Genomic DNA, 11862 nt, shown 5'->3' on the forward strand with positions numbered 1-11862 from the left:
GTGAGTTTATGTCAGAACACTTTGCCTGTTGAAACAAAAGGTTTTGATTTGCTTTGAAACTTTATTTAAAATTATCACAATGAAAGAGTAAAGTAAATAAATATTTTTGAGCAATGTATCTAAATAAGCCAATCATTTGTGAAAAAGAAGGTCAATATGGTGTCACAATAAATAAATCAATGTGAATACCATACCAATACCATAAATTATAAGTTTTTGAAAAGTGTGGGATCCAAGGAGTAGCACACAGGGAGATGCACAGATAGACTCTAGGTGGTGCTGGAGCACCTGCTCTCTGCTGTGATGCTATCCACAAGAGAGGAGTTCCCAGATCTCTTTCCAGTGGTCCTTTTATGGCACTGGTCTCTCGTTCTCAAAGGGATTTCACCCCCTTCAGGAATGGAGCACAACTAAAGCTTTCACTGGGCTTAAGTGAACTAATCTGTGAACAACCAAGGCACTAATTTCCTTTTCAGCCCATGTTGGTACAGGACAGTTTGACTATGGATAATAACATTGCCTTACCAGCTTCAGCCATTGTCTACACTAGATCTCTGGCTTTTGTTTTGGGGTCAATCTGGACATTTTGGACCAAAATACATTCATTTGTGGGACACAGAACCCGTCTCCTTCCTGAATGATATGATGGACATTTCCATCATGTTTGTACTCGCATGTAATTGTTTGAACAGATGATCATAGCATCTTCACACATCTTTAATTGTTCTCAAGAATTAACCAGACTTCTGTAGCTTCACAATTCTCTTCCTGGCATCTTGGCTGATTTATTTTGAATATCTCATCATGTCAAACAAGAAAGCAGTGTGTGACTGTAAACATCTACAGGTTTGAGTCTAATTAACGCAAATGTATCAGTTAACCTATGAGAAGTTTGTAGAAGAAAACTCAAAAAGTTTAACTCAAATCATACATTTTAAAAGGCAGTTATGCCTGATACTGACCAAATGTATGTACTTTTGAAATTGAGGATAGTTCTTGTTACGTCTTCTGGCATTTAGCAAATAAAAGTAATTATGGTAATTCAAAGCTAAAACATGAAAAGTTTGGTCTGATTTAACTTTAGACTGTGAAAAGTAATGGTTGTCTTTTATTCGGTGTATGTAAACATCTGGTTTCAACTGTATGTTTGTTTGACTAGAGAGGATGAAGGGTGAAATGAGTGCTGCTTCAATCTCTTTTCAGACACTTTCAAACTGTTACTTCACCCTTTTTTGCAAGACTGAAATAACTGTAAAGAAACCAAATCTGCTGGAAAACTACTGACTTCTTAACCTGTGGTGCTGTGTAAAAACAGTGAATTATCTACTGCTACTTTAGGGTTTGCAAGAAGCAACACTTTGTCACTTTCAGATTTTTCCTGGTTTACTAATAGTGGGTTTGATTGACATCAAACTGGTTGGTTTTCCACCAACATCAGAAGTCTCTTCTTTTCTTTCTTTAGTCCAGTGACCTCCACGACGCCATGCGTTTAGCCCTGGTTGACAACAAGCCTGATTTTGTGAGTCTGCTCCTGGAGAACGGTGTGATTCTGAAGGACTTCCTGATCAAGGACAATAGCACCCTTTGTGAGCTCTACCAAAAGCTGCCCAATTGCTTTTTCTTGAAAAAGCTGGTAAAGAGGATGAAACTTGCCGGCAGTAGCAGGAGGCAGGCAATAAGCAGGGAGGCTATTAAAGAGGCACGAGAAAAAATTTCCTTGGATAAAGTTTCTGATGAAGTGCACCACCTGCTGGGAAAATTCACAAAGCGCATCTATCATCAACCCCTCAAGGATACAGGACAGTGTGCTGTGGGTGTAGAGCCTAGTCAGCATGTGAGTATGTTTTATTCTGAACTTTATTAAGTTGGCAAAAACAAAATCCTACAATTAGAAATTGTTTTTCATAAAATGGTCAGACTCAAATCTACAGGCACCTCTACTGTTAATATCTTATACAACCCATTTCTGCCAGAAAAATATCACTTGGTTTTCTGTAACATTTCAGGCAGTAATTACATACAGGGTGAATCTTAGATTATTAATTTTTACACGTTTCCTATACTATTTTCTCTCTAGACCACAGTTTTTCTACAGATTAAATTAGATGTATGTCAGGATGATCACTTTTGTTTCTATGTTTAAATGTCATGCTTTCCTAAAAATGCTGCAACTATAATCAAATGAAAAACATTCAGTCATTGTTTTGCTTTTTAAGCATTCTCCTTTTAAGTCCACCATGGTCTTATGTTTTCTCTTATGACAATTTTTATCTGTCATAAATGTGGCATTTTAAGCTTGAAAAAAACAACAAAAAAACAAAACAGTCTGTAAAGTAAAAAAGAGGTAAACTGTTGACTTTCACCTGCCTGCCTCCTCCCTCCTTCCTGCACTTGGATCCTGCAATTCATCATTTTATGACTGTGTCCTGCTACTCCATGTGGCACAGCACAGTGCATATTCAGGTTACTAGGTCTGGAGACTGAGATGGATGTGGAAGAAGAAAATTTAGTCAAAAATTATGAAAAAGTTTAAATAAAAATAACACATTCTTCACTTGCAAATACAGGAATTTTTGGTTGGGAAATATACACTGCTCAAAAAAATAAAGGGAACACTCAAATAACACATCCTAGATCTGAATGAATGAAATATTCTCATTGAATACTTTGTTCTGTACAAAGTTGAATGTGCTGACAACAAAATCACACAAAAATCATCAATGGAAATCAAATTTATTAACCAATGGAGGCCTGGATTTGGAGCTACACACAAAATTAAAGTGAAATGTTCCCTTTATTTTTTTGAGCAGTATATTTATTCGGATAATGTATGAATATCCTCCTCCCCCTGTGAAAGGGGCATGAACTATCCAGTTCTGAAGATTGGCATTCATAAATATTAATTTAGAAACTGTTTTATTTATGGAGCATCATGGGATTAATTCCAGTGTTTCTAGTTCAAAATGTCATTAATAGATGTCTTCATTAGGTATTTCATTAAAATATTATTTTATTTCAAAGACTTTCCTGAGATCATTGACTCCGCAATCTGTTTCAGCTTTATAGAGTGTACTTGTTGATATAACCCCAACAAATCCAATCCCTTACTCTTTTTAAGGGTTCTCAGGAAATTAAAGTGCTGTCAACGTTCAAGGATCTCAGGGAAGCTCAAAGAGTTGCAGGCAGAGACCTTTTCCTTTGGGCAGTTGTACAGAACAACAAGGAGCTGGCTGAAATCGCCTGGGATCAGGTGATTAAAAACTCCCGCACGTTTAAAGAAACTGTGTTCAAAGTGGCTTATGTGTCTAACTCTGCATTTCTCTCTATGTGCTCAGTGTGGAGACTGCATATCTGCTGCTCTGGCTGCCAGTAAGATCCTGAAGAAAATGGCACAGGATGTAAACGATGCTGACGACTCTCAGGAAATGCTGGAGCTCGCCAGTCACTATGAAGATCGCGCGATTGGTATGAGACAGAGGTAAAGAGAACCTTTACAGGCAGAGGTTTATTGACTTGCATGTGTGTCTTCAGGTGTGTTCAGCGAGTGCTACAAGAATGATGAGGTGCGCGCCCAGAAGCTGCTGGTTCGAGTTTCACGCTATTGGGGCAGGACAACGTGTCTGAGGCTGGCGCTGGAGGCCGATGATAAAAATTTTGTGGCTCAGTCAGGTGTTCAGGTGAAGCAGATTTTTAGTTACATTTTATAAAGCAGGACATGTAGCATATCTTGCATAAACCATGCAGTGAGATGAGACCAACATTTAACCTTCTTGCCTATATGCAAAATGGTATGTGTTAAACTTAACTCTGAACCTCATCCTGAAATCATCATTTTCACCTAAAAATACAATAATGACAACATTATAGTGTAGGTTTGTCTTCTTTTTGTTTTGTTTTTTTCTTTTTTTGTGGAGGGACAAGAGGTTAATGATGATATGGATGTACCACAATTCATGAAAATCTTGGAAGAAATCCTGGTACCATCTGCCATTAGGACTTGCAGTTGTTGAAACCCAAGAAATACATTGAGGTTTTTTGACTGTATTGTTACAAAGTGAGAAAAAGGGCAGAGATTGCTTTAACATGGGACTGCAGACTTACCAGTTATAAAGTGAAGTTACATGAACATCATGGATACAGACCCACACAGTGATGTTGAACAGTCTGCCTTCTTATATCCATGTATTGTTCAAAGTTTTTGATAAGACTCTTGTGCTTTAGGATCTTCTTACCAAGATCTGGTGTGGTGAGCTTTCAGTCAACAATCCTGTGTGGAGGGTGCTGGTCTGCATGGTCTTCTTCCCTCTGATCTACACCAAGTTTCTGGCGTTCAGGTGAATTATTAATGGGAGTGATTGTGTAAGTGAAAACTGTGGAAGTTGTAAAGCCTCAATTTCCACAATTATTTTCCACATTCATTTCTGTTGTTCCTGTGAATCTTTTTAGAAGAGATGAAGTCACCCAGAGTAAAACTGAGAAGGAAAAGGAAAAAAACAAAACTAGAGAGGAAGAGCCAAAGAGCCCTTCGAACGACGAGCCGGAGCACTCGTAAGAGGACAACCTGTCATTGATTGAATTAAAGACCTACTTAACATTTGTTTCTAGTTCTTTCTATGTTATTTTATACATCCCTGTGAATTGTGAAGCTTTATTATTTTATTTTATTTTATTTTTTTTGGTAGCAACAATCTTTGATCAGAGTTACATTGATGCTGATGTTTCTGCCCACAGAGAGCCGAATGTGGAGCCTCTGAACTGCTGGTCCAGACTGGTTGGACTGTACTGCGCTCCTCAGGTCAAGTTTTATGGAAACATCATCTCGTACTTTGCCTTCCTGTCCCTGTTTGCTGTGGTCCTGATGGTCGACTTCCAAAGAACTCCATCTGTAGGAGAGCAGCTGCTCTACAGCTGGCTGTTCACTCTGGTGTGTGAGGAGATCAGACAGGTGAGACTCTCATTTATAAACATGCTGCAGCTTCCATGTTTAATAGTACTTAACCACATGTATTTCCAATCATCTTTACCAGGCTTGTGCAGTTGAAATCAGATATTTACATCGACTAAATGTAAACATATAAATTTTTTTTCTCACATTCTGAACCTAAGTCAGACCAAACTTTTCTTGTTTTAGCTTAGATAGAATTACCAAAATTATTTTGATTTGTTAAACACCAGAAAACTTTGCAAGAGTTTGGAGATTTTTTAAACCTCAAATTCAGAAGTTTATGCACATTTGGTCAGTATCAGAGATAACTTTTAAAATGTATAACTAGATTAAACTTCTTGGGTTTTCTTCCACAAAATTCTACCAAAGGTTTGCTGGACTTCTGGCTCATTCCTTATGACAGAACTTTTGCAACTGAGTCCATTTTGTAGACCACCTCACTCGCACATATTTTTTCTGATCTTCCCACAGCTTCTTCATAGGACTGAGATCAGGGCTTTGTGATGGCCACACCAAAACAATGACTTTATTGTTCTTTAGTCTCATTATAACCACTTCGGCTGTATGATTAGGATTATTGTCCATTTGGAAGACCAATTTGAGTCCAAGCTTTTCCCAATTTGACTGTGGATAATAACATTGTCTTATCTGCTTCAGCTAGTGTCTACACTAGACTTTTGGCTCTTGTTCCGAGGTAAATTTGCACACTTTGGACCAAAATATATTAATCTCTGGGACACAGAACCCGTCTCCTTTCTGAACAATATGATGGTTAGACATTCCCATCATGGCTATACTTGCATATAATTATTTGAACAGATGAATGTGGTACCTTCAAGAGTCTGTAAATTGTTCCCAAAGATGAACCAGACTTGTACAGCTTCGCAATTCTGTTTCTGATATCTTAGCTGATTTCTTTTGACTGTCCCATCAAGACAACAAGAAAGCTGTGTTTTTTAAGGAGTAATCTTAAAATACATTCAGAGATGCGTGTCCAAGCCGAAAGGTTTGACCCAAGTCATAAAAACAGTTATTTCTGATACTGACCAAATGTATGTAAACTTTTGAAAGTTACAAAAAAAACCTGGAAATTTTATTTATTAACAGAGGGGTTCCAACAATTTTGTTCATGTGTGTAAATGTTGTCCAATAGAGCTTTGGAGCTGACGTCACAGCGTATGACATTTATGTCGCTCGGCGCCATTTTTGGTGTCCACAGACCAAAACAAACAAGTCAGAACACCGGTGTTTTCATTGTATTACTGACCGCAGTGAAGTTGTTTTCAAGTTGGATACTGGATATTCGCGCTCCGTGGAGTAAGGGACGGTCAGCTCAAGGTTGATCCGATTTATGAACGCTAATTTCGTCCAGTTGTTCTTTACTGGTCCCTCCTCTAGCGCTCAGAGTTTCACATAGGGACCGTCAATTTCCGAACACTCCTTTAAATAAATGCTTTGTTTTGTGACCAACTGATACAAAAAATGGTCATTTATGCTATTAAACGAGGCACACCATCCTCTATGAAAATTTTAAGTCATATTCAATAATTTAAATAATTTTAATATTAAATGTTTTCTTCAGTAGCTTCCAAATCATGTGCCATTAACTAAATCTGTGTGCAATTGTTCTACTAGACTGTATTGATGAGGCACACTCACCTTGATTACATTTTAACACTTTTTATATATTTTTTTTAGCTATTTCTGTAGTCAAAATGTTGTATTTTTCTTAAATAGCTACTAGGTCATGTGACTCAAAATCTGTGTGAAATTATTCTACTAAACTATATAGATTAGGCATATTTTTATTCCATTTTGGCCCCCTTTTTTATTTTTTAACCAAAATTATATTTTAAAAAATAAGTATTGCCTCAGATGATTATCACTTGTTACCCGTAATGTTCAATTGCATAAAATTCTAGGAGAGGATCTATTTCATTACATGTTCACTTACCTAGAATATGTTAAATACAACAAATATTTATAAAAGTATTATCTCTATTTCATAAAATTTGTCACCTTTATTGTTTAATTACACATTAAATGTATAAAGATGGGCTCTTTCATCTGGTTTGTGTCATGATGTAGTGGTGGACACAAACACAGCAGGCAGTAGACATACTTTATGGGGATATTATTGTAATGAACAAAATAAACGAACTAAATCGAAAATCCAGGGAAAATAAGGAAATCCAAAATACAATGAAACAGGAGACATGAGGGATAACAAAGGTAACAACTGGCAACGTGGTGAGCAGGATAACAAGTTGGACTGGCGAGTTGTGACTGAAAAAGAGGAGCTTTTTCCTCTTTTCTATGACTGAAAAAGAGGAGCTTTTTCCTCTTCTTTCTCTCCTAGTTCATCAGGTTTTCTTTACTCTTAGTGTCTTTTATATTAGAAGTATTTTTCAGTTCCCTGTTTCCTCCCGTTTGTGTTCCCAGCAGATCTCCTTAGTTTCCCTGTGCCACCTTCTCCCCAGCCCTTAGCCAGCTCCTGTGCCAAATTACTCACACCTGCTATCACTCTTCTTCTCATTTAGGCCATTATCCCACTACTAGGACTGAAAAAGCTCCTTGAGTACAGAAATAGCTAAAAATATATATAAAAAGTGTTAAAATGTAATCAAGGTGAGTGTGCCTCATCAATACAGTCTAGTAGAACAATTTCACACAGATTGAGTTAATGGCACATGATTTGGAAGCTACTGAAGAAAACATTTAATGTTAAATTTATTTAAATTATTGAATATGACTTAAAATTTTAATAGAGGATAGTGTGGCTCGTGTAATAGCATGAATGACCACTTTTTTTTTGTATCAGTTGGTCACAAGACAAAGCATTTATTTACAGGAGTGTTCGGAAATTGACGGTCCCTCTGTGAAACTCCGAGCGCTTGAGGAGGGACCAGTAAAGAACACCTGGCCGAAATTAGCGTTCATAAATCGGATCAACCGATCGCCCTTTACTCCGCGGAGCGCGAATATCCAGTATCCAACTTGAAAACAACTTCACTGCGGTCGGTAACACAATAAAAACACCGGTGTTCTGACTAGTTTGATTTGGTCTGTGGACACCAAAAATAGTGATGGGCTATCTGAAGCCAGGCTTCGAGGCTTGTACCGAGTAAAAAGGGGGCGTGTCCGATGAAGCCCGCTTCGAGGCTTGTGTTGTCTTGCTGAAAACCACGTGACCGGCAACAAACGATGCCTCGCGTTACCTGGATCACATGACTGCTTCATTTTGCGTGTCAGTTTTCAAAATAAAAGCGCGATGAGGCATGCTGCTTCATGGATTGTTGTCCATTTGGTCGCTCATCAGAGGAGAATATTTGTCTTCAGTGGCCAAAATAAAATGAACATTGACCAACATATTTGATGTGTATTGATGATGGCACTCATCAAAATGTAATGTTTGTTACTGGTTTTCTCAATTGTAGATTATGTTTTTTTATGACTTTATATTTTTGTGATTTTATGATGTAAATATCTTTGAACTGCATTGTTACTGAAACCTGCTACACAAATAACCTTGATTGATTGTCTGAAATGGAGCCAGCAAGAGGAAAATCTGACATCTGGTAATTCTTTGAGATTATCGCTCACAATGAAATTCTTCTTAGATAACAATAATTAACCCCTCCACTTCCCAATTTCTCACCTTCTGGATAGTTCCACTATTATTTGTAGTCTGATTAGCAAAGATATATCAGTCTTGCACAACAGAAACAGATTTAATGCCGTTGCAGAACTAAAATTCAACATGTAGCAAAACATAAGGGATCAGAACCAATTAGAAATCCAAGAAAAAGCAAATGCTCCATCAAGCACTGCATTCCCAAGACACTAAAACATCAAATGTCTTTATTGTCAAATCCGCCTATGACATAAAAGAAAACCCAACACAACCACTGACGTTCCAGGATTAGATTGGCGACAAATCATTTTAAAAAACATATGACAATTAAATATGGTTTCATTGATTCTCTTGTTACTAAACGTGAGTTTGATGAAAACTTTGTGACAATATTGCATTCAGTAATTTTTGGAAGTATGATCCAACTGAGTGACAAGGCTGTTACAGTTTCACCAGCAGATGTTACTAGTGAGTGATGAATGAAGCATCGAGTAATGAACCTTTTTGCAAAGCAAAGGGTTGGAAAGCTTCATTGCTTCATGAGGCTTCATTTGCCCATCACCAACCAAAAAGGGCGCCGAGCGTCGTAAACGTCATACGCTGTGACTTCAGCTCCAAAGCTCTATAAGCCCGACCTATACAAGGTTGACCCACTTAAATGAATTCAACAGAAACTGAGCATGAGTACACTCGGACAAAATGATAGCAAAAAATTATGACAACACCAACAAAGCGAATTTAGACACTCACCAGAATGGAAATGTCTGGAGCAAACTCCTAGGTAACTGGGGATGTTGGAGAAGGTAATATCAGGACGTCTCACCGCTGATAGCAGGACATTTGTCTTCTTTTCGTTAGCTCCGTTAGCTTAGCCTCCTCGCGTTGTTTCCAAGCAGGAAAATAGTGAAACGAAAGTCCGTTTTCCATCTTTTTACCGTTTCAGTCGTGTGACCGGACATTACAGACAATAACACAGCAAGTTCGTACCATAGCTAAATTATTTTAAGTAACTTGGATTAAAAAAAATCTGCGAGACTGTTGTTTTTGTCGGTTATGCTTATGGACACCAAAGATGGCGCTGATACCCCTCCGACTAGATCGGTGACGTCACGCTCCGAAGCTCTATAGACAAAAGAGGGTGGTCCTAATTTGTTTCTGCAAGGGTCCCTGTAAGTGAGGTGCTGGTGATTTTGACAAGAACTATTTCTTAACAGCCCCCCTTCTGAATAAATGTTATTCAATTCAGTTATTATTTTTCTAAATTAATACATGTTTATTTCCATGCTTTTCACACATATTTACCAGGCTTGCACATGTAGTTGTTGAGGGTGCTGCATAACTATGTTACTTTTAACTGTACCAATATTTAAACTGTGGAGGTTAGTGATCAAATTTAACCTTCCCTATAAATATCTGATGACAGTAAATTTCTGACACGTCAGTTTAAATTCTTTTTTTCTATCTCAGCTGTTGCATGACCCTGATCATTGTGGATTTTATGAGAAAGCCAAGGTGTACGTTAAAGAGCTGTGGAACATTTTGGATGTCATCTCCATCCTGCTGTTCTTTCTAGGATTTGGATTCAGGTACCTTATGTCTTTCAGAGAGACATGGAAAGTATTTCAAGCCACTCAGTAATCTGTAACTCACCAACTTATTATTATTATTATTATTTGTTTTACTTCAGGCTGACAACCAAGTTGTTCTACCCAGGTAAAATCATCCTGTGCATCGACTTTGTGGTCTTCTGCCTCCGCCTCATGGCGATCTTCACCATCAATCAAACATTGGGACCTAAAATCATCATAGTCAAGAAGATGGTGAAGATCTATTTCCATTGTTTGTCACTAACTCATAGAAGATAGAGAGTGTATATGTCTTTATGTATTCTTACGATAATATAAGCATAACCTGATATAATGTTGAAACAACAGTAGAACGATGCACTTTATGACACTTATATGAACCTCTGGTTTTTAAACTTGTTTTTCTCTCAGCAGGGTAGTCAAATATTATGATTTTCTTGTATCTGCCTTTCAAAACTTTATTCTGCATTATGTTTTCAAAGTTAGGTTTTCTTAAAAACTATTTTCATTAAAAGTGGGATATTTATTGGCAATTTTATTTTTCAGTTTTCTGGCCTTTAACTGATATAATTTTGTTCTCCAGATGAAGGATATTTTCTTCTTCATGTTTCTCCTGAGCATCTGGGTTGTGGCGTACGGTGTAGCCAAACAAGGCATCCTCATCCATAATGACCGTCGGATGGACTGGATTGTCCGTGGGGCTATTTACGAGCCGTATCTCATTATATTTGGAAGTTTCCCAGAAAATATTGACAGTGAGTCAGTTTATTATGTGAGAAAAAGCATTATCTGTGTGCATGTAAGGCTACTTTTCTTGGTGATGCTGCATGTTCTAGTTTCAGTGTTTTGTCTCCTGCAGATGCTGGATTTGATATAAATTCATGCAGCATAAATGGTACAGATCCCATGAAGCCCAAGTGTCCTGTGCTGAACGAAAAAGAAATGCCGGCATTCCCTGAGTGGCTCACCATTATCATGCTTTGTGTTTACTTGCTCTTTGCCAACATATTGCTCCTCAACCTTCTCATAGCCATCTTTGAGTGAGTCCTTAGCACCACACCTTTGTCCAGTTTTGGTTTTCACCATAATAAATCTGTTAATCTTTTATCTGCACAGCTACACATTCCACGAAGTCCATGACAACACAGACAAGATCTGGAAGTTTCAAAGATATCAGCTGATTAAGGAGTTCTACAGCCGCCCAGCCCCACCGCCTCCTTTCATCATCATCAGTCATCTCAGCATCCTCTTCAAACCTGTGAACCAGTGGAAGAATATTTTTCTGTCTGTCAGAACTCCATCTGACACACAGACTGAGTTCAGTAAGGTCTAATAAGTCTGTGATTTTTTTTATGTGTGATGTTAACAAGAGGTGATCTCAAATCCATTGCTTTTGATAATCATCACCTTCTATTGTATTGTGAAAACTGTTTCTGAGAGAGAAATCATCTGAATTTCTCTCTCACACCGCAAACCAAGTTCCTCTATTGTTATTATTATTATTATTATTATTATTATAGATACAGTTCTGAGTACAGACACTCTCAGTGAGTGCCAGCTTGAGACATCCTTGAAGGATGCGGGCTTGTTTATATATATTTAGTTGCGTCCTTTCTCATCATTTGTTTAGTTATTTATATATTACTAAAATTACACCAATCATAGAATTATGCTATCTACAATTTGTTTGCAGTGCT

At 37.6% G+C, this 11862-nt stretch overlaps 1 protein-coding gene across 1 annotated transcript; it reads left to right on the plus strand.

Annotated features, from left to right (window-relative positions):
• The first annotated feature begins 1483 nt into the window (after positions 1-1483).
• Positions 1484-11637, plus strand: LOC103155778 (transient receptor potential cation channel subfamily M member 2-like). The gene is made up of 12 exons (XM_016663810.1): positions 1484-1834; positions 3119-3250; positions 3336-3465; positions 3532-3677; positions 4222-4334; positions 4447-4548; positions 4732-4945; positions 10047-10165; positions 10267-10399; positions 10749-10920; positions 11025-11205; positions 11282-11637. Exons 1-12 carry the CDS (start codon positions 1484-1486, stop codon positions 11496-11498), a joined length of 2010 nt encoding a protein of 669 aa, XP_016519296.1. The 3' UTR covers positions 11499-11637.
• The last annotated feature ends 225 nt before the right edge of the window (positions 11638-11862 follow it).

The sequence above is a fragment of the Poecilia formosa genome, unplaced genomic scaffold (genome assembly GCF_000485575.1).
Source record: "Poecilia formosa unplaced genomic scaffold, Poecilia_formosa-5.1.2 Scaffold447, whole genome shotgun sequence".
Taxonomy (NCBI): Eukaryota; Metazoa; Chordata; class Actinopteri; order Cyprinodontiformes; family Poeciliidae; genus Poecilia; species Poecilia formosa.